This window comes from Tamandua tetradactyla, chromosome 7 (assembly GCF_023851605.1).
Source record: "Tamandua tetradactyla isolate mTamTet1 chromosome 7, mTamTet1.pri, whole genome shotgun sequence".
Taxonomy (NCBI): Eukaryota; Metazoa; Chordata; class Mammalia; order Pilosa; family Myrmecophagidae; genus Tamandua; species Tamandua tetradactyla.
In genome coordinates this window covers 72143214-72166293 of record NC_135333.1, presented here as the reverse complement: position 1 = coordinate 72166293, position 23080 = coordinate 72143214, and the positions used below count along the sequence as shown (strand labels likewise).

Sequence of the window (23080 nt, the reverse complement as noted above, 5' to 3'; positions counted from 1 at the left end):
TTGAATAGACTCAGGATAACCAGATTCTATTCTCAGTTGTAATAATGCATAGTTCTGTATTGAAAGGCATTAAATGACTTCAACTATTTGACCCAATTTATTATTTGAGATGGGCTACTTACTCACTAGTATTAATGAGAAGGAATCATTTGGACTAAGTGATTCTGTTATGTGGGTATTGATAGAATGGCCAATAAAGTAAAGCTGCAGAACTGCAGAACACACCCCAAATTCTCCAAATGATTAGCACAACATGGTAAAACACCAAGTAATGATTTAAAATGTAGGCAGTTTCAAGTGTCATGTTCCATAATAAGAGGAAATATCATGGGAATGAGGATGGAGAAAAACATTTATTGAGCAATGTATCAATTCCTTTCTTTCCTTACATAATAATAACAATGGGCATATTTTTCCTTTCAGCATTTTGCTGGTTTGAAAGTATTAGGTACCCTCAGAAAAGCCATGTTTTAATCCTAATCCAATCTTGTGAGAGCAGTCATTTCTTTTAACCTTAATTCAACCCTGAAGCCTGAAATCTTGATTAGATTATCTCCACAGAGATATGACACACCCAATTGTGGGTGTGATCTTTTCATTAGCTGGAGCTGTGGCTTCACCCATTTCAGGAGGGCCTTGATTAGTTTGCTGAAATCTTTTAAAAGAGGAAACATATAGGAGACAGCTAAAAATGACAGAGCCAACAGAAACCTCAGAACAGAGCTGACACAGATGACACATAGAGAACAGAAACACAGATGTTTGGAGATGCTTGGAGCCCAGCAGATGTCACCATGAGTTGTTAAGACATGTCACCATGTCTCTGGAGAGAACCAAGGGAAGCAAAGAGATGAAAGCCAGCCCCAGAGAAGCACAGTGAGGAACCCCCACAGGAGCAGAGGCTAAAGCAATGAAGCCCAGAAGCAAGGGATGAGCAGATGCCAGTCAGTGGCTTTCCAGCTAACAGAGGTGTTCCAGACTTGAATTAAGGTACCTTTGCATACCTTAGTTCAGACATTTTTATAAGCTTACAACTGTAAACTGGACTTATTAAATTACATTTTTAAAAGCCATTTTATTTCTGGCATATTGCATTTTAGCAGCTTGCAAACCAAACAAGCATCATCCAGTATGCAACAGTGGCCCTTCTTGTGAATGAGGCTGATTTCTCAGCACCTAACATATACTCAGTTTTTAAAATAACTTCATAAAATAGAGGAACACATTAAATGACACTGGAGATATGAACAGAAGAATCCAGAATACAAAATTATACACAACCATGATCAAGTAAGTGGAAAAAAACTTAAAGCAAGAAGGTCTATAGATTAAAAGAGACTCAAGAGGCTTCTGGGAAGAGGGTGGACTGGAGTGGAGTGAGTTCATTCTTGCACCGTGAAACAAGACAGAAGACAAGGAGAAAATGCCCAGAACTGCAGGTTCTGGAGTGTGATTAGTCTAGGAGGGTCTTTAGGCAGTTTGGGGGAGTGAGAAGGATCACAGGAGAGTGAGTGGGAAGGATGACTGCGTTCCCACCAGGCAGGTTGCGGCGAAGGGGAGATGAGAGGAGGGAACTGCCCCTCCTCGGCTCCAGCCTGCACAGCTGCTGGTTATGGAAACCTCACCATGTGGTTGAGGTGGGCAGTGTTTATAGGGAGCCCAGAGGTTGGTGACTGTCCCCTACAGGGTGGGCCTCAGGGTGGGGGGAGTGATCATCTCCTCGGGTGCTGGAAAAGCTGGCCTGCAGCCACAGTGTCTAGCAGGCCCACCAGCACTGTGGATCAGCTGATCCCCCAAGCACTGGTGGCTCCCTGATCCTTTGGCAGAGACATGCTGGGCAGCAGCCCCTAGTAGAGCAGCCCTCCGGGCTGAGCATGACTACCCTGAGTTGCTCTGGATGGGAGGGGGAGGCCGAGGGAGAAGACTCCAGCCCGCCATCTACTGGCCCAGGTCAGCCATACCAGACAGAAAGGGGCAAACTTGAGGGAGGAGGAGCCTCACAGTTGCCACATGCTGGGAAGCAGGGGTAAGTGCAGGCAAGCTAACTCCCTGTCTATACAGGTCTTTATTTTTTTTTATTAAATTTTTTTCTCAATATTCCTTTTTTGTTTCCCCCCTCTTAAAACACATTCTTTCTATCCATTTTTATTAGTAATATAATTGTCCTTTTCATTATTTTTTTAAAAAGTTTATCAGTATTTTATATTATTATATTTTACTCATTTTCTATATTTTATTTCACATAATATTTTATTATTCCATTTCATTTATTTTTATAATTACTATTATTATTTCTCTCAAATTTTCCCTCCCTGTGGTGGGCACCAGCCTGACTTCACACCCAATATGTCCTGGGGTGTCTTCTTTTGATTCTGGTACCTACTACTGTTGAGGTATATTTTGTGTGGCTCTTGTTTTTGTGTTTCATACTTTTATTATATTATTATTATATTGTTATTATCTCTTTTCTTTTCTTATTCTTGTGTGTGTGTGTCTGTGTGTCTGTGTGTCTGTGTGCATAGGCTAGGAGTCCACTGGGTCTCCTGCATGGTAGTCAGCCACTCTGTCCCTGGAGTACCTGTGCACTCTGCCCTACCTTTTAATAGACCCTTAAGTTGAACTGCATCCCTTATAGGAGGTCCAGACCTTGATTTGGCAGAGAATAACTGACGAAGAATAAAAGGATACATTCAGCCAAAACTAAGTAAATACAAAACTTTAGAACAGTGAAGGAAACCAACTTGCATAATGACCATATCAAGATAATTAAATGCCCTGAACACAACAGAAGATCACAAAACAGATGAAGATCCAAGCAGAAATGGCCCAGCCAAATGACCAAATAAAAATTCCAGAAGGGACACAGAATGTGGAAAAACTGCTTAAGGATATTTATAAAAGAATAAAGGATAACAGGAAGATACTAGAAAAGCATGAAGAAAAATTCAAGAGGTTAAATAGAAAAATGGCAGGTCTCACAAAAACAAAAGCTAGAGTAGACCAACTAAAAAATATACTGGAGTCACACAATAGCAAGTTTGAAGAAGCAGAAGGAAGAATATGTAAGCTAGAAGATAGAACAATAGAATTAGAGTGCACAAAAGAACAGATGGCAAGAAAGATGGAAAAAATGAAACTGGATTTTAGGGAAATGATGGGCCACAAGATGGACAAAAATATAAGAATTATTGGTTTCCCACAGGGAGAAGAGAAGAGTAAAGGCATGGGAAAGTTAGTTGAAGGTAAAAATGGAGATAACTTCCCAACCCTTATAAAAGACACAAATATGCACATCAAAGAGGCCCAGCAAACTCCAAATAAAATAAATCCGAACAAGCCCACTTCAAGACACATACTAATCAGACTGTCAGATGTTGAAGAGAAACAGAAAGTCCTGAAAACAGCACAAGAGAAGCAATCTACTACATACAAGAGAAAATACGTAAGACTCACTTCAGACTACTAAACAGGCACTGTGGAAACAAGAAGGCAATGGTATGATATTTTTAAGATTCTGAATGAGAAAGGCTTTCAACTAAGAATTCTTTATCCAGCCAAATTATCCTTCAAAATTGAGGGAGAGATTAAAATCTTCAAAGATAAAGAAAGATTGAGAGAATTAGTCAACAGGAGATCAGCCCCACAACAAATACTAAAGGGAGCCCTGCCAGCTGATAAAAAAAGACAGCAGAGAGAGGTCTGGAGGAGGACACAGAATTGAAGAATATGAGTAAAGGTAATTTAAAGGTAAAGAGAGAGAGAAGGAAAATAATATGGAGATCTGACAAAAACTAAAAGACAAGCTGGTAGAATCAAAACTGCTTTCACAGTAATTATTTTGAATGTTAATGGACTAAACTGACCAATTGAAAAACACAGACTGACAGAATGAATCAAAAAACATAATCCATCTATATGCTGTTCACAAGAGATGTATCTTAGACTCAAAGACACAGTTAGATTGAAAAGTGAATGGATGAAAAACAGATCTTCTATGCAAGCTGTAACCAAAAGAAAGCAGGAGTAGCTATACTAATATCAGACAAGATAAACTTTAAATGTAAAGACATCATAAGAGACAAAGAAGAACACTACATATTAATAAAAGGGACAACTCACCCGGAAGAAATAACAATCATAAATGTGTATGCTCCCAATCAAGGCGCTCTAAAGTACATGAGGCACATATTAGAAAAACCTAAGAGAACAATAAATATATCAACAGTAATAGCGAGAGACATTAATACACCACTCTCCGCTACAGATCTGTCAACTGTAATAGTGGGAGACTTCAATGCACCATTCTCCACTATAAATAGAACAAGCACACAGATGATCCACAAGGAAATAGAGAACCTAAACAATAAGATAAATGAATTAGATCTAATAGACACATACAGATCATTACATCCCAAAACACCAGGATATACATTCTTCTCTAGCGCACATGGAATGTTCTCCAGAAAAGATCATATATTGGGGCATAAAGGGAGTCTCTATAAATTTAACAAAATTGAAATTATTCAAAGCATTTTCTCTGATTACTACAGAATAAAATTGGAAATTAATAATCACCAAAGAACCATAGCTTCACAAATATATGGAGATTAAACAACACAGTCTTGAGTAATCAGTGGGTCAAGAAAGAAATTGCTAGAGAAATCAGTAAATATCTGGAGATGAATGATAATGAGAATATAATATATCAAAACTTATGGGATGCAGCAAAGGCAGTGCTCAGAGGAAAATTTATTGCACTAAATGCCTATATTAAAAAACAAGAGCAAGCAAAACTTGAGGATTTAACTGCTTACCTGGAGAATTTAGAGAAAGAACAGCAAACTAACTCCAAAGCAAATAAAATCAGAGAAATAATAAAGAATAAAGCAGAAATAAAACAAACTGGAGAACAAAGAAATAAAGAAAGAATCAACAAAACTGAAAGTTTGTTCTTTGAAAAAATTAATGAAATTGATGGTCCCCTAGCTAGACTAACAAAGAAGAAAAGAGAGAGGACACAAATAAATAAAATCAGAAATGAGAGAGAGATTGTTAGCACAGATCATGAAGAAATTTAAAAAATTATAAGATAATATTATGAACAAATATATGCCAACAAACTAGATAACTTAAATCTAAATTAGTCTAATTCTAGACAAATTCCTAGAAACACACTGTTCTAGTTTGCTAGCTGCTGGAATGCAATATACCAGAAATGGAATGGCTTTCAAAAAAGAGGAATTTAATAAGTTGCTAGTTTATAGTTCTAAGGCTGAGAAAATGTCCCAATTAAAGCAAGTCAATAGAAATATCCAATAAAAGGCATTCAGGGAAAGATACTTTGGTTCAAGAGGGCCAATGAATTTCAGGGTTTCTCTTTCAAGTGGAAGGGCACATGGCGAACACAGAGTTTCTCTCTCATCTGGACAGGCACATGGCGAGCATGGCGTAATCAGCTAGCTTCTCCTGGCTTCCTGTTTCATGAAGCTCCCTGGGAGGCATGTTCCTTTTTCATCTCCAAAAGCCACTGGCTTGTGGATTCTGCTTCTTGTGGTTATTTCATTCTGCTCTGCTCTCTCTGAATCTCTTTCATTCTCCAAAATGTTTCCTCTTTTATAGAACTCCAGAAATTTATCAAGACCCACCCAAATGGGTAGAAACATGTCACCTAATCCGGTTTAACAACCACTCTTGATTAAATCACATCTCCAGGGAGATGATCTGGTTACAGTTTCAAACATACAGTATTTAATAGGGATTGTTCTGACTTTATGAAATGGGATTTAGATTAAAACATGGATTTCTAGGGGACATACATCCTTTCAAACCAGCACATGCATGAATTACCTATACTGACTCAAGAAGAAATAGAAGATCTCAACAAACCAATTGCAAGTAAAGAAATCCAGTCAGTCATCAAAAATCTTCCCACACATACAAAAAAAGCCCAGGATCTGATGGCTTCACAAGAGAACTTAATCAAACTTTTCAAAAAGAACTGACACCAATCCTGGTCAAACTCTTCCAAAAAAAATTGAAGAAAAAGGAATGTTATCTAATGCATTTTATGAAGCTAACATCACTCTAATACCAAAATCAGATTTAAAAAAATTCAAGAAAAGAAAACTGCAGACCAATCTCCCTAATGGACACAGATGGAAAATTTCTTAACAAAATACTAGCAAACTGTATCCAACAAAACATTAAAAGAATTATACATCATGATCAAGTGGGATTCATACCAGGAATGCAAAGGGGGTTTAACATAAGAAAATCAATCAGCATAGTGTAACACATTAACAAATCAAAAGGGGAATATCACATGATTAACAAAGGAAAATCAATCAATGTGGTATAACGCATTAACAAATCAAAACGGAAATATATGATCAAATCGATTGATGCTGGAAAAGCATTTGGCAAAATCCAGCATCCTTTCCAGATAAAAACACTTTACAAGTTAGGCATTGAAGGAAACTTTCTCAATATCATAAAGGAAATATATGAAAAACCCCTAGCCAGCATTAACTTAATGGTGAGAAATTGAAAACATTCCCCTTGCGATCAGGGATGAAACAAGGATACCCATTGTCACAACTATTATTCAACGGTGTATTAGAAGGCCTAGCTGGAGCAATTAGACAGAAAGAAATAAAAGGCATCCAAATAGGAAGGGAAGAAGTAAAACATTCATTATTTGCAGATGACATGATCCTATACTTAGAAAATCTTGAGGCATCTACAGTAAAACTACTTGAGCTAATAAACAAATTCAGCAAAGTGCAGAATACAAGATTAATGTACAAAAATCAGTAATGTTTCTATACACAAGCAATGACTTATCTGAGGTGACAACTAAGGAAAAACTTCCATTCAAAATAGCGACCAGAAGAATTACGTATCTAGGAATAGCCAAACCAGGGATGTCAAGGACTTATACACAGAAAATTACAAAAAATTGATAAAAAAATTTTTTAAATGACCCAAATAGATGGCAAGATAGTCCATGCTCATGGATAGGAAAGTTGGGTATTGTCAAGATGTCAATTCTATCCAAACTGATCTACAAATTCAATGCTATACCAATAAATATCCCAACAACCTCTTTTGAAAACTTGGAAAAACTGGTTATCAAATTTCTATGGAAGGGAAAGGGACCTAGAATAGCTAAAGATATCTTTAAAACAAAAGAGGTTTATCACTTCCTGACTTTAAAGCTTACTATAAAGCTATAGTGCTCAAAACAGCATGGTACTGGCACAAAGACAGAAGGACTGACCAGTGGAATAGAATCAAGAGTGCAGAAATTGACCACGAAATTTATGAACATTAGATCTTTGAAAAGACCCCCCAAATCCACTGAATTGGGACAGAATTGTCTTTTCAAAAAATGGGCATGGGGGAACTGGATTTCAAAAGCCAAAAGAATGAAAGAGGACCCCCTAACTTACACCCTATACAAAAATTAATTCAAAATAGATTAAAGACCTAAATGTAAGAGCCAGTACCATGAAACTTCTTGAAACAAATGTAGGGAAACAAGATCTAGTAATAGGAGGTGGCTTCTTAAACTTTACACCTAAAGTACAAGCTGTGAAAGAAAAAACAGACAAATGTGAACTCCTTAAGATCAAGAGCTTCTGTGCCTCAAAGGATTTTGTTAAAAAGGTGAAGAGGCAGCCAACTCAATGGGAGAAAATATTTGGAAACCATGTATCAGATAAAGACTTGATATCCTGTGTGCATAAAGAAATTATACCACTCACCAACAAAAGAACAAACAACCCTATTATAAAATGGACAGAGGAATTGAATAGGCACTTTTCTGAAGAAAAAAACAAATGGCTAAAAAGCACATGAAGGGATGGTGCGATGGTGCCTCAGGGGCAAAGTTCTCACCTGCCATGCTGGAGACTGGGGTTTGATTCCCGATGCCTGCCCATGCAAAATAAAAAATAAAAAAATAAAATAAAATAAAAAAGCACATGAAGAACTGCTCATCTTCATTGGCTATAAGGGAAATGCAAATTAAGATGACAATGCGATATCACCTCACACCTCTAAGAATGCTGCTATTAAACAAACAGGAAACTATAAATATTGTAGAGTAGGCAGAGAAATTGGAACACTTATCCACTGTTGATGGGAATAAAATGATTCAGCTGCTGTGGAAATCAGTTTGGTGATTCCTCAGAAAACTAAATATTGAGTTGCTCTATGACCCGGCAATACCAATACTTGATATATACGCAGAAGAATTGAGGGCAATGACACGAACAGACAGCTGCACACCAACGTTCCCAGCAGCACTATTCACAGTTGCCAAAAGATGGAACCAGTCCCAGGTGCCCATCAATAAAATGTGATACATACATATGAAAGAATATTATGCAGCATTTAGACAAAATAATGTCTGGAAACATATGACAATGTGGATGAACCTTGAATACATAATGCTGAGTGAAATAAGTCAGATAGAGAAAGACAGATACTGTATGATTCTGTTATTATAACTCTGATAAAGCTGTCAGTGTTTTGGATCAACTAGGAGGAAAAATCTGAGTTGAGGGCATGTTAGCCATGACAAACTCTGGGAAGTGTTCTGTAACGGCTTGTTGAAGTATGCTTTGAAAATGATTGCCTTTTTTCTTTCCTTTCTTTGTGTATATATATATATATATATATATATATATATATATATATATATACAAAGACCTTATGGCCTGTTTTACATTAATCAGTTTCACACCTAACCAATTATTCTTATCCTAACAATTTTTGTTAAATTGCCTGTAAATATCCTAGCTTTTCGGATACTCTTTTAACTGACCGTTGGTCAGTTATTGATCACCTCATTAATTCATGAGTAAAATAAAATCTTTGATGTGTTCATTTTACATTTGCCTGATTATCATAGTTTTATCTCTTATTGAAAATTATGCTCTGACAAATAATTTGTTAAAATAAGAAACTACTGAAGCTTCCAGGCACTAGGGTAACTTTCCAGAAACCTGCAACCTCCAGATGGGTCCCTGGAACACATATGTCCTGAAACCTAGAGGGCCCATTCTCTCCAGAACATCAGCCAATTCCATCTCCCTACCCCATATTATTGACAGCCCCTTCTAACACAAAAAAGTTAGAATGGTCATAACCCAAATACCCATGAAGAGTGGGATAGAAAGATCAAAGGTGATGGTGAAGTTATACAAATAAGGCAGGGTTTAACAAGTGAATATGAGTGCTGAATCACTAAATTAATATTTCTTTTAGTTTCCAGTATCTTAGAGTAGCTAGAAGTAAAAACCTAAAGTTTTGGAATTGTAACCCATACCAAACTTTGAAATCTGTGTTACAACTAATTGTTGGCCTGTGCTTTGAAATTTATTGCTTCTTTATTTTTCACAAAAAAGAAAAAAAATGTGGTTGTGATGATAAAAACAATAACAACAACGTATTCTTCCTAGCCTCTTATATTCTGGAGCAGCTGGAAGGAAAAATCTGAGATGATGATATGGTAGCCCCTGACAAACTCTGGTTGCTGTCTTGTACAATTTCAACAAGCTGTCAACTGCTTGTTGAAGAGTACTTTGAAAACCGTTGCTTTATTCTTTCTTTGCTTTGTATATATGTTATATTATACAATAAAAAAGTAAAACAAAAAAAATTAGGACTAAGAGTCACCCCCAGAGATCCTCTTTTGCTGCTCAGATGTAGCCTCTCTCTCTCTCTCTCTCTGAGCTGACACTGCAAGCGAACTCACTGCTTTTGCCCCTCTACATGGCACGTGACTCCCAGGGGTGCAAACCTCCCTGGCAATGTGGGACAGAAATCCTGGGATGAACTGGGACTCAGCATCAAGGGATTTAGAAAACCTTCTCTACCAAAAGGGAAAAGAGAGAAATGAGACAAAATAAAGTGTCAGTGGCTGAAAGATTTCAAACAGAGTTAAGAAGTTATCCTGGAGGTTATTTTTACACATTATATAGATATCCCCCTTTTAGTTTATGGTGTGTTGGAGTGGTTAGAGGGAAGTACCAGAAACTGTGGAGCTGTGTTTCAGTAGTCATGTTTCGAAGATGATTGTATAATTATATAGCTTTTACAATGTTATAGTGTAATTGTGAAAATGATGTGTATGGTGCTTCTTTTCTCTAGGGTATGGACAGATAAGTAAAAAATATGGATAAAAATAAATAATGGGGAACAAAGTTTAAAGTGAATTGAGTAGATTGAAATACTAGTGGTCAATGAGAGGGAGGGGTAAGGGGTATGGTATGCATGAGTTTTTTCTTTCTTATTTCTTTTGCTGGAGTGATGCAAATGTTCAAAAGAATGATCATGGTGATGAATACACAACTATGTGATGATATTGTGAGCCATTGATTGTATACCATGTATAGAATGTTTGTATGTCAAGAATGTTTATATGTTTGTTTTGTTAAGGATTGGCAATAAAAATACTAAAAAAAGTAAGTTACTGTAATTCATAATGCCCACATATGAAGCCTGGTATAAGTTGTAAAATATTTTGTAGAAAAGGTGCTCTTCTACTTTAAAAGAGTTGGCAAAACCATTCTCTTGCATTTTCAGTCTTTTTTGTTTTTCATGCCTACTACAAAGGAGCGCTTTAATTTTACCTTCAGCTGCCCAGTCCCTGTGGAGAGAGAATTTTGGGGGACAAGAGTTATCCTGATGGCACTGATGATGAAAGCTTTTATGTGGTTTACACATTAACAGATTTTGAGTAATCAAAGATCATTTACTGGGCATGACAAGTTTTATCTTATTAGATTGAGTGCACATTATATCTTAGCATAGAATTTATCAGACGACACTGTGTTCAACGATAACTTGAGTCCACACAGAACTTTTGCCTTTAATGCTATGAGTGTTCTTTATTTTAATATTCTCATTAATTTTCGTTCTAAATTTTATGATTAAACTGAGAATATTAAGTGAAAAGTGTAAAGATATTTCTCACACTTTCTCACCTAATAGCAACTCCTTCATCTATTTTTAAACTATTAAGAAGAAAATTTTTCAGCAATTCTTCCATTTTTGTTAAATATTAATGAAACATTCCTTTCCTTTAGGGGTGTGCTAGAACAAATTGAAATCTGTAACTCAGACTTTTCACTGCACCTTGCACTGAAGATCAGAAATATTTATAGTGTGTGGATACATCTTTTTATTGAGTCATCTTATTTTCATTATGACCACTGGATAAATCATTAAGAAACTTGTTCTTGGAGAACTTTAGCAAAAAGAAGAAATTATTTGGGGGGTGGAGGTGGGCATAAGCTTTAAGCATGGCAGAAAGTTAGAAATGAAAAACTGGGTACCATATCTCAGATTTTATTTTTTGTTTTTAATTATAGAACTGTACATTTTCATTGTTAAATTAAAACTGTGAATAAATATATAAAACAAAATGAAACTGCCTTACATTCTCCTTCCTCCACCAACTAACTGGGACCTGATCATTTATTTGTTTTGATTTGAAAGGCAAATAAGAATGGACTAAGTAAACTGAGTCACTGAATGAATAATATTATTTTAACAGGAGATAATTTGTATTTACTTTTTTAAATGATTGCTGACTGCCAGTCTTAGTAAGATAGATGCAAAGATTTTTAAATGATTGCTGACAGCCAGTCAATAAGATAGATGCAATGGTTTTTCTCTTAGAGCTCACTGGAGGTATGAAATACACTTTTTATCCAGCCTTGGCAGCCACTAACCTACTTTCTGTCGCGTAGATTTCCCTGTTCTGGACATTTCATATGTATGAAATCATACAGCACATGGGCTAAAGTATACTTTCAAACAAGCTTTGCTCAAAGTCCTAATAAATAGCAAAATTCCTTTTTTTTCCTCATTCACTTAGGAAAAATATCAAAACATTGTTCCGTAAAATGTTTTTGAAATATGAAACAACTCAAGTCAGGTTTTAGTAAAAATTATCATTCTAAATAATTTTCCATACACATCATTCCTGACAGACACATTTATGCTATGCCATTCCTCTTTTAACTATCTACCTATTTGCTCACTCACACATTGATGCACTGATGAGTTATTCCTTTGTTTTCCTGGGTGTCTACAACATTCCCAGCACTGTGTTGGGTGAACAGGCGGCACACATGATTAGGATGCAGGTTTGGTTTCAATCAGGTCTCAGTCTATGAATGACAGGAAAGTAAACAATCAAGTATGCTATATTCTCTATATGGAATAGAGATACATGTGTTAAATCATTTAGCCAACCATGAAGAAGATAGCCCAGCTGTGCACAAATAGGCTAGGAATCTGTAGATCTGGAAAAACCTGCTTTCCTCTACCTGACACTGCATAGAAGATGAGAAATCTCCAATGCAAACCTGACCCATTATTTTGCTTAAAATCCAAAACTCCTACCAGCAAATAAGATATCTTACTCTAGCTTTTTTATTATCTTATAATTTTATCACTGCCTCTATTTTAAATTTGTCTACTTGTATCTATTTTTTCTTTCAATTTATTCTACTATATATGTCCATGAAGTTAACCTTAGTGATTTTAAGTTTGTAGCCCAGTCCAATTTCAGTAATTGAGAATTCAGTGTTAGAATTCACTTTATCTGGATTGAATAAATGGAGATAAAATGTGTCTGAATAGGGCAGACCAAATATTATAAAGAATAGGCATTCATAATAATCACAAATCATTCACACACACAACCAATGTGATTATAAACAATACCAAATATGACTGGGAGAGAATTAACTTGATAAAAGTATTTCAAAATTTTATCTGGAATAAATAAAAAGCTGACTACTGCAAAGAAAATATGAAAAAGAGAATAGAAGAGCCATAATAGATGTGAAAACCTTTTATGAAGTCACATAATTCCACTATTTTAATCCTTGTAAGAGAATAGACTAGCTAATCAATGGAACATAATAGATAATTCAGAAGCACGCTTTAGTATGAATTATTATTTAATGTGTGATGAGGGATGCACGTTTTATTAACAGGGAAAGATTGAATTGGTCAATGAATGATGCTGGGATCATTAGAAAGCTACATGGGAAAAAAAGTCGTCTACTTACCGCATAGTACCCAGCAAAATAAATTTGAGATCTGATTAAGTGTAAAAATTTGTGCCAAGATTTCTGCTTCCACACGAGGACGATAACCTCCTATCGGAATCGCCTTCCTGCTGTAAACAACTAGAAACCCAATAAAAATATATGAAACAACTTCTACTTTCAGACAATGGACAACAGGATTGTGATCCTTAAGAGGAGGGGAAGCAAATGAAGATACTCCAAAATTATACCAGTTTACTACCTAGAAGTTGTTTCCAGTTTTCAGCACAGCAGGGGAAACCCACACAGAGCTCAGAGAATTGCAGAAGAGGCCGAGGTAGCTAGAATTTGCAGGGAAGAATATTGGGGAGGGGGGCGGGGAAATGAACTGCATAGAAAGAGAAGTCCAGAGAATTTCAGGCGGGAAGAAGAATTCAAATTTTTGGATGAATACAGATCTGTGTAGTTGTGAAGTAAGATCTCACAAAGCTAGGGAAAGAACCACTGGAATGCTGTAGTTCAAACTAGGGATCGGCAAATTATAGCCAGAGTCAAATTTGGGCTGTCGTTACCAGTTCTTTCTTTCTTTCTTTTTTTTTTTAAACCACCCATGAGCTAGGAATGATCTTTATATTTTTAAATGATTACATTTTTAAATATTATGTAATCACCTATATAATGACCTCAGTTATGTCTTATGACTCTTTAAGAAAAAGTTTGCCAACCACCATGGTCTAACTATTTTCCAGAGTAGATGCAAGGATTGGAATATTTCACAGTCTGGACAGCCAGAGTGGAGAGATTTCCATAATGCCTGGGACATCAGGGAGAATCCTTCAAAGGATATGGCCTTCCTAGCAGGTTAAATTAGCCCTAGACCAATTTAAAAGCAACCTAATACAATTTAAAAGCAAGCCTGAAAGGATCAAAATGGACCCAGAAAACTGAACAGCCCATCAGAACAAAGTGCAGCCCTCCTTAAAGGAATGCAACAAATAATATAAATTTTACAAAGTCCAACGTTCAATCAAAATTTACTAGGCATGCAAATACCTTTGAAAATATATCCATAATGAGGCAGCAAATCAATCAACAGTAACAGATACAGAATTGACACATATGTTGATTGACAAAGACATTGAAGCAGCTAGTCTAAATATATTCCGTATGTTCAAAGAAGTAGAAAAAAGACATTGATTATATAGAAAAGAACAAATTGGATTTTCTTAGAAAATGTTATTTAGATTTGGACCATAAGTTTTTCCACCCTCTGTGAATAGAGATTTATATCTCCATTTAGTTTTTAAGCCTTAGCTTTTGGTTTGGGTCTGTACCATACATGCTCAGTTCAAGGGTTAGTCTGAGACATGTGCTTAGGGTTTCAGTTTCAGTTAAGTTCCATAAACCTCCTCCATGTCATTTTGGATGCGTCCTGTTCATTCATAGCTCGGGGGATAGGCTGAGATATGTGATTTAGGGGATGTCCTTTGTTGGCCTTCTCTTCCCCAAATTCCATAGTTTGTAGGATTCAATTTTTCTTTTTGGCTCTGGTGAAATACGGAGTTTCTCTTGGGACTTCAGTGGCCTGTGCTGCCATGCAACTGGTGACTGGTGTCTGCCCTTAGGTCAAAAGTGGGAAAGGAGGGAAAAAATGTAGAAACTTACGATTGTGTGTGGGTAGAATCGCCAAGTTTTGTCTCCCCTTCACAATCTGCCTGCTCTTGATTACTTTTCAGATTCCTCAGGTGCGGTGTTTTTTTACATATATATTTTGTTCCGAGTTTTTGTTGTAATTAGTAGGAGGGATTAGCTTTAGTGGGTTTATGCTGTAATAGCGGAACTGGAACTCTTTGCAAATATTTTTAAATATTGGTGTATGTAGGTCTGGTTCATTTTAAAAAACAAAGTATTTGATAGCACTGTAATGCCATAAATTGTATAATGTATTTCTATACGGGTGAACATTTTAGCTTCTTTTCAACATTTACCATTAAGGGCACTACTGTACAGACTTCCATCGTACATACTTCTTTAAGAAAATGTGTGCTTATTCTGTAAGAAATTTCTACACTTGTAATTGCTAAACCAGAGATTACACACAAAAATGTTGATGAGTGCTTTCAAAGTATTTTCCAAAAAGAGGCTTTATCAATTTACCCGCTCAGCAATACTATATGAGTTTCTCTATGCTTGGTCCCACATCAGACATTATGAATCTTTTTGACCATATGATGCTGGAAGATAATATTATTGCTTGTATTTGCATATCTATATTTTAGGTGATTTTTAAAATTTTTCATATATATTTTCCATTTGTTTTATTGTGTTTTAAAGTGGGCATTTATACCCATTCCCTTTTTTTTTTCCTGTAGGTTTATATTGTCTAGTCTTTTGTAGAACTTATTTCTAGTTTTTTGATGCGGGAGCTTAGATAATTGATTTGAGATTTTTCCTCTTTCCTAATGTAAACATTTATAGTTTTCCCTCTTAGCACTCTTTAGCAGTATCTCCCAAATTTTGTAGTATTTTCATTTTCAGTGAGTTTATATGTATTTTCTTTTATCTCCTTTGGGACTTTGTCTTTGAACAATGGCTTGTTTAGAAGTGCATTGGTTATTTTTCAAGTGTTTGAAAATTTTGTTATTTTTCTGTCATTGATTTCTAATTTGATTCCACTACGGCCAGAGAAAAATCTCTGCATGATTCCAATTCTTTAAAATTTGAAAGTTTTGTTTTATGGCTCAGGATATGGTCTACTTTGGCCTGAGTTTCAAGATGCTTGAAAAGAATCTGCATTTTGATGTTGCTTGGAGGAGTGTTTTTTAAATGTTAGATTCTACTGGCTGAAGGTATCATTGAGTTCTATATCCTTGCTGGTTTTCTGTCCGGGTGTTGTATCAATTATTTAGAGATGGATGTTGAAGACTTCAATTATCACTTTGGATTTGTCTATTTCTCCCTTCAGGTCAATCAATTTTTTTGTTTGTTTCATATGTTTCCAGTAATTTAGGATTACTATGTTTCTTGGCGAATTGACCCTTTTATTATTATATGCTGTCATTCTCTGTCGCTGGTAATTATTTTCACTCTACTTTATCTGATATTAACGTAGCCTCTTTTGTTTTCTTTTTATCAATTTGGCAGTGGTATGTCTTTTCCCTCCTTTTTATTCATATAATTATCTTTGAAATGTTTGAAATGAGTATCTTGGAGACAGCATAGAGTTGGGTCATATATATATATATACACACACACACAACCTACATATATATATACATTATTATATTACATAATATTATATTATATATAATATGTTATATTTATATACACATTATCTACTCAGCAATCTGTCTTATAATTTCTGTGTTCAGATCATTCGTATCTAATATAATTATTGATATGTTAGGCTATTTTATTTATTTTTAATTTTTCTCATTTTTTCAGTTTTGTTTTCTTTTTCCTGTGTACTTAGTGGGTTACTTGAATTTTATTTTTAATCCCATTTTGATTTATCTATAGTGATTTTCAGTGCCTCTCTTTGCATTGCCTTTTTTTTTTTTTTTTTTTTTTTTTTTCTCCTCACAGACAGGCACTGGGAATCGAACCTGGGTCTCTGGCATGGCAAACAAGAATTCTGCCTGCTGAGCCACCATGGCCTGCCCTGCATTGCTTTTTAGTGTTTTTAAAAATGCTGTGGAGAATACAGAAATCTTTCAGAAGTCAAATGTAACATTGATAAAGGACAAAAAAAAATAGAGCTGATTATAAATCTCATAACTTTATTCAATATACAAATTTATGAATTTCCAATTCAATTCCCTTCTTTCTCCTGCTGTTTTCTCTGATGGTACTTCTTGGTTCTTAATTTCTAAAGAAGTCCATATGATGGGCTCCATAAGTCTCCATTTCTCAAGCATTTCCCTGTTGAGATTCTAAACAATAGAAGAAATGGTAGAAATATTAGGGAAATTCTATGATCTACTAAAGAAACAATTTTTCATCTTTCAATTATAACTATTTGAACTTAATGCAATTTTAATTGTTTTTAATAATAGGTAGGGGCTCTTAAATTTTCAGATTTTAAAATGAAGAACCAAAAATCTCATAGCAAATGCTATATTGTAAAAATATGAACCCTATAAGCCAACGTAGAAGTAAGTCCTACATATCCCAATTTTCATGTTGTGCTGTATGGATAATTAAAGTGACAAGTTTCCTGACCTTAACTATCAAAAATTCAGGAATATTTTAGAAAAGTTCTGGGTGGCAAACATAAGATATCATCACTAGGGATAGAATGTGAACTAAATATTAGATAATTTTATTTTTATGTATGGTAAGTTTCTGGATTCATTCGTAGATAAGCTACCCAGACACCAGTAAGTATAATTTACTTTTCTTTCCCCCACAGGGAAATCTTATAATACATTTGAAATGGTACTATTCATAAATGATGCATCAAGGTGTTTTATATTATTGTAAATAGACACTCATCTTAAGAAACAGTCTTATGCAGAGAACTGAGGCATTTTATTATTATTTTTTGTTGTTTTTTCTGCTTTAATTTGACATTAGATTTTACTGTTTATACTTTACCGGAACTGCAGGGGGCACTGTACTCTTCAATGGTGAATTCATCTGAGATGCAAAAAGAGTAAAGACATTCATTCAGTAATAGGCCCTTGAGCAGCTCATTGCAAATAAACCACATAAGCGAAGGAAGAAAGTATTGCAGTGCAATATAAAGCATAGCTATAGAACCAATAAAAATGACTCCTATACTAAGCCATTTGAAACTTGGGGGAGGGAACCAAGAGAAAATTGGGTTTGAGTTCAGATCTGGGAGGCAAGTTTCAGATGGTGTGACTTTGCTTATTAGTTGCTTTTTTCTCCTTTGAGTTGCACCTTCCTCTCTGAACCTTTCAAATCTAAGTAGGATATAAGTTTTAATACTACCAGCATGCTATGATGTACATAAAGAATATAAGTTTCTGGTTCAAAGCCATGAAATATATGGATTTACTACAAAGTTTTCCAAACCAGTGAGACTATACAAAGCACAAGTCAAAAAGTAGATCAAAGGGTCTCACATCACACATCAGTATTAAGATGTTGCTTTTAGTTATTGTTATTTCTATCTTTTTGGAATAATTCAGTCCAGACTAAACAGTTTTATAGGAGAATTTAGACAGATATGATCACCTTATTGTTTTACGATCAATTTACATAAATGGTTCTGATGATATAATTTACGGGACACATTATAGGCTTATATATGCAGATATGACTATCCAGTGACCATAAACCCACTTTTTCTTCCAGTGAAAGATTGTAGGGTTTCATTTCAGAGAAGGTGGCTCTTTAACAGGTTGGTCATTTTTTCCCCTTACAAGGCAGAATAGCTGAATCCCACTCACCTGTCTCGTAATAATCATAAACTTTTACTGTAGTTGGTTTTAAATTATTTACTTGAATGTCTTGTTCCACTGAGAAGGAGAAGCTCAAAGTTTGATTAGATAGCTGGAGAGACAGAAAAACTGAATCAGAATCAAAGCATAAGTTAGTTTTAGTTACCCTTTTCTCTTTTTAAGGTATTTTCAAACCTTGTAGTTATGCTATGCATCTCTACCCAAAACTAAGGAAATAGTGGGATATTTTAAGACTTGAAAAATACACTCGATGACAGATAAAAGAAGAACAAAAAGAAGGACAAAAGAGGCGATTCTATGGACAGTTTGAATGTGGTAAATTGAGCCTTGATTTCCAGTCTAGGACCCATTTCCCTCTGTGGCTATTTCCCCCCCGCCCCCATCTCTGTATGTGAAAAGCACGATTGGAACAGGGACTGATTTGTTAAGAATTCCTAGTAGTTCTCCTAGAACTAGCAGAGTCACAGAGACTTACCTTTTCTAAGTAAATTAGAACATGGTTGGTGCTTATTTCAGTTCTTTGAATCTGAGACCTTTCTTGGAGCTGTTGACCAAAAACATAAACCAGAGATAGGGGATGAGGAGATTTTAGATTGGGTCCAATCGCAGGCATTTCCTATCTAAAAGGTTGCTCAGAAGCTTCCAAACTGCTAGTGTTTATTTCTTCAGGAATTGTAGTGATGATGATAATCATGATGATGGGTGGTGTTGATAATAATGAAAATAATAAATATTTATTCAACCCTTCCTATTTTCTAGGCACTAGTTTAAATGTTTTTACACGGATCAATTTATATAATCCTCACAACAAAACTATGAGGTAGGTACTATAATTATCCCTTTTTTCAGATGAGAAAACAAGTGCGAAGAGATTAATTTGTTTATTGTTACACTGCCATATATGACAAAACTTGATATGCACTCAGGGAGTCTGGCTTCAAGACTTAACTGCTAAGATTTGGAATTTGACTAACTACTAGGAAGTGGAAATTTTACTAGCATTCTTTTTAACAACACAATCTTTAAAAGTTTAAACAACACAGAATAGTGTCTCTGGACTTCCTGGAAGATGGCGGCTTAGTACGACGCGCGGATCTTAGTTTCTTCCCCAGGACAGCTACTAGGGGAGTAGAAACGATACAGAAAGCGCCCAAAGCCACAACAGAGATAAAAAAAGACAGCGTACCCCATCCTGAAACGGCTGGCAGGCTGAGAGAAGCAGCTCGGGTGAGAACACCGAGGCGCTCGGGCCTCACCGGGCGGGGCGGGAAGCGGCCGGAGTTACTCCCTTCCCCCTTCCCAGGCCGGCTGGGAGAATTGGAGAGGCGGTCCCCTGAAACCAAGGCGGCTGGCGCCCACACCACGCGCAGCCCCCCAGACCAACTGAGAGAATTGGATCGGAAAGCCCCAGGCCGCGGAGAACGGTGACGGGTGGGGGAGGCCCCTTCCAAACCCGTGACTCCCGGGGAATGTGCACTCTCTCGGGCGGGCCGCTGCCGCTGGTGCCCTCCCGCCACGCTTGTTGCCCAGGGCCAACTAGGAAATTCGGACGGGCTCTTTCCCTGGCTGCGGCGACCAGCAACCCTCCCTGCGTTCGGACCCCGGGCCGGCTCAAGCCGCTTCGGCTAGCGAACCCCCAGGACGGCGAGAGTTTTCCAAAGTTTAAGGTCCCACAGCACCTTTTACTGGTGGGACCCGCAGACAAACGGGTGCCACGAGCGCCACCTACTGGGCAGGATAAGAAAAACAGAACCCAGAGATTGCACAGGAAAATCTTACAACCTTGTTGGGTCCGACACCCAGGGAAATCGGACTAAATGCCCAGACGCCAGCAGCAGAAGATAACGGTCCACGCTCAGAAGATTGAGAATATGGCCCAGTCAAAGGAACAAACCAATAGTTCAAATGAGATACAGGAGCTGAGACAACTAATGCTAAATATACGAACAGAAATGGAAAACCTCTTCAAAAACGAAATCGATAAATTGAGGGAGGACATGAAGAAGACATGGGCTGAACATAAAGAAGAAATAGAAAAACTGAAAAAACAAATCACAGAACTTATGGAAGTGAAGGGCAAAGTAGAAAAGATAGAAAAAACAATGGATACCTACAATGATAGATTCAAAGAGACAGAAGATAGAATTAGTGATTTGGAGGATGGAACATCTGAATTCCAAAAACAAACAGAAACTATCAGGAAAAGAATGGAAAAATTTGAACAGGGTATCAGGGAACTCAAGGAAAATATGAACCGCACAAATATACGTGTTGTGGGTGTCCCAGAAGGAGAAGAGAAGGGAAAAGGAGGAGAAAAACTAATGGAAGAAATTATCACTGAAAATTTCCCAAATCTTATGAAAGACCTAAAATTACAGATCCAAGAAGTGCAGCGCACCCCAAAGAGATTAGACACAAATAGACGTTCCCCAAGACACTTACTAGTTAGAATGTCAGAGGTCAAAGAGAAAGAGAGGATCTTGAAGGCAGCGAGAGAAAAACAATCCGTCACATACAAGGGAAACCCAATAAGACTATGTGTAGATTTCTCAGCAGAAACCATGGAAGCTAGAAGACAGTGGGATGATATATTTAAGTTACTAAAAGAGAAAAACTGCCAGCCAAGACTCCTATATCCAGCAAAATTGTCCTTCAAAAATGAGGGAGAAATTAAAACATTCTCAGACAAAAAGTCACTAAGAGAATTTGTGACCAAGAGACCAGCTCTGCAAGAAATACTAAAGGAAGCACTAGAGTCAGATACAAAAAGACAGAAGAGAGAGACATGGAGAAAAGTGTAGAAAGAAGGAAAGTCAGATATGATATATATAATACAAAAGGCAAAATGGTAGAGGAAAATATTATCCAAACAGTAATAACTCTAAATGTCAATGGACTGAATTCCCCAATTAAAAGACATAGACTGGCAGAATGGATTAAAAAACAGGATCCTTCTATATGCTGTCTACAGGAAACACATCTTAGACCCAAAGATAAATATAGGTTGAAAGTGAAAGGTTGGGAAAAGATATTTCATGCAAACAACAACCAGAAAAGAGCAGGAGTGGCTATACTAATATCCAACAAATTAGACTTCAAATGTAAAACAGTTAAAAGAGACAAAGAAGGACACTATATACTATTAAAAGGAACAATTAAGCAAGAAGACATAACAATCATAAATATTTATGCACCGAACCAGAATGCCCCAAAATACGTGAGGAATACACTGCAAACAATGAAGAGGGAAATAGACACATATACCATAATAGTTGGAGACTTCAATTCACCACTCTCATCAATGGACAGAACATCTACACAGAGGATCAATAAAGAAATAGAGAACCTGAATATTACTATAAATGAACTTGACTTAACAGACATTTATAGGACATTACATCCCACAACAGCAGGATACACCTTTTTCTCAAGTGCTCATGGATCATTCTCAAAGATAGACCATATGCTGGGTCACAAAGCAAGGCTTAACAAATTTAAAAAGATTGAAATCATACACAACACTTTCTCGGATCATAAAGGAATGAAGTTGGAAATCAATAATAGGTGGAGTGCCAGAAAATTCACAAATACGTGGAGGCTCAACAACACACTCTTAAACAACGAGTGGGTCAAAGAAGAAATTGCAAGAGAAATTAGTAAATACCTCGAGGCAAATGAAAATGAAAACACAACATATCAAAACTTATGGGATGCAGCAAAGGCAGTGCTAAGAGGGAAATTTATTGCCCTAAATGCCTATATCAGAAAAGAAGAAAAGGCAAAAATGCAGGAATTAACTGTTCAATTGGAAGAACTGGAGAAAGAACAGCAAACTAATCCCAAAGCAAGCAAAAGGAAAGAAATAACAAAGATCAGAGCAGAAATAAATGAAATTGAAAATAAGAAAACAGTAGAGAAAATCAATAAGACCAGAAGTTGGTTCTATGAGAAAAACAATAAGATTGATGGGCCCCTATCAAGACTGACAAAAAGAAGAAGAGAGAGGATGCAAATAAATAAGATCAGAAATGGAAGAGGAGACATAACTACTGACCTCACAGAAATAAAGGAGGTAATAACAGGATACTATGAACAACTTTACGCTAATAAATACAACAATTTAGATGAAATGGATGGGTTCCTGGAAAGACATGAACAACCATCTTTGACTCAAGAAGAAACAGATGACCTCAACAAACCAATCACAAGTAAAGAAATTGAATTAGTCATTCAAAAGCTTCCTAAAAAGAAAAGTCCAGGACCAGATGGCTTCACATGTGAATTCTACCAAACGTTCCAGAAAGAATTAGTACCAATTCTCCTCAAACTCTTCAAAAAATTCGAAGTGGAGGGAAAACTGCCTAATTCATTCTATGAAGCCAACATCACCCTCATACCAAAACCAGGCAAAGATATTACAAAAAAAGAAAACTACAGACCAATCTCTCTAATGAATACAGATGCAAAAATCCTCAATAAAATTCTAGCAAATCGTATCCAACAACACATTAAAGGAATTATACATCATGACCAAGTAGGATTCATCCCAGGTATGCAAGGATGGTTCAACATAAGAAA

At 36.3% G+C, this 23080-nt stretch overlaps 2 protein-coding genes across 2 annotated transcripts in view; both read right to left on the bottom strand.

The window, feature by feature from the left end:
* Positions 1–23080, bottom strand: part of KLRF2 (killer cell lectin like receptor F2) — a 155802-nt gene that overhangs the window by 5507 nt on the left and 127215 nt on the right. The gene's annotated exons all lie outside the window — the stretch shown is intronic.
* The window catches only part of LOC143691480 (pregnancy zone protein-like), a 61149-nt gene continuing 54904 nt past the window's right edge, over positions 16836–23080 (bottom strand). The window contains exons 33-36 of the mRNA XM_077169993.1: positions 18978–19046; positions 18491–18593; positions 17670–17711; positions 16836–17005 (exon numbers count right to left, since the gene is read on the bottom strand). Coding sequence (XP_077026108.1) covers positions 16983–17005; positions 17670–17711; positions 18491–18593; positions 18978–19046 — 237 coding nt within the window. The 3' untranslated portion in view covers positions 16836–16982. The remainder of the gene's footprint in view (positions 17006–17669; positions 17712–18490; positions 18594–18977; positions 19047–23080) is intronic.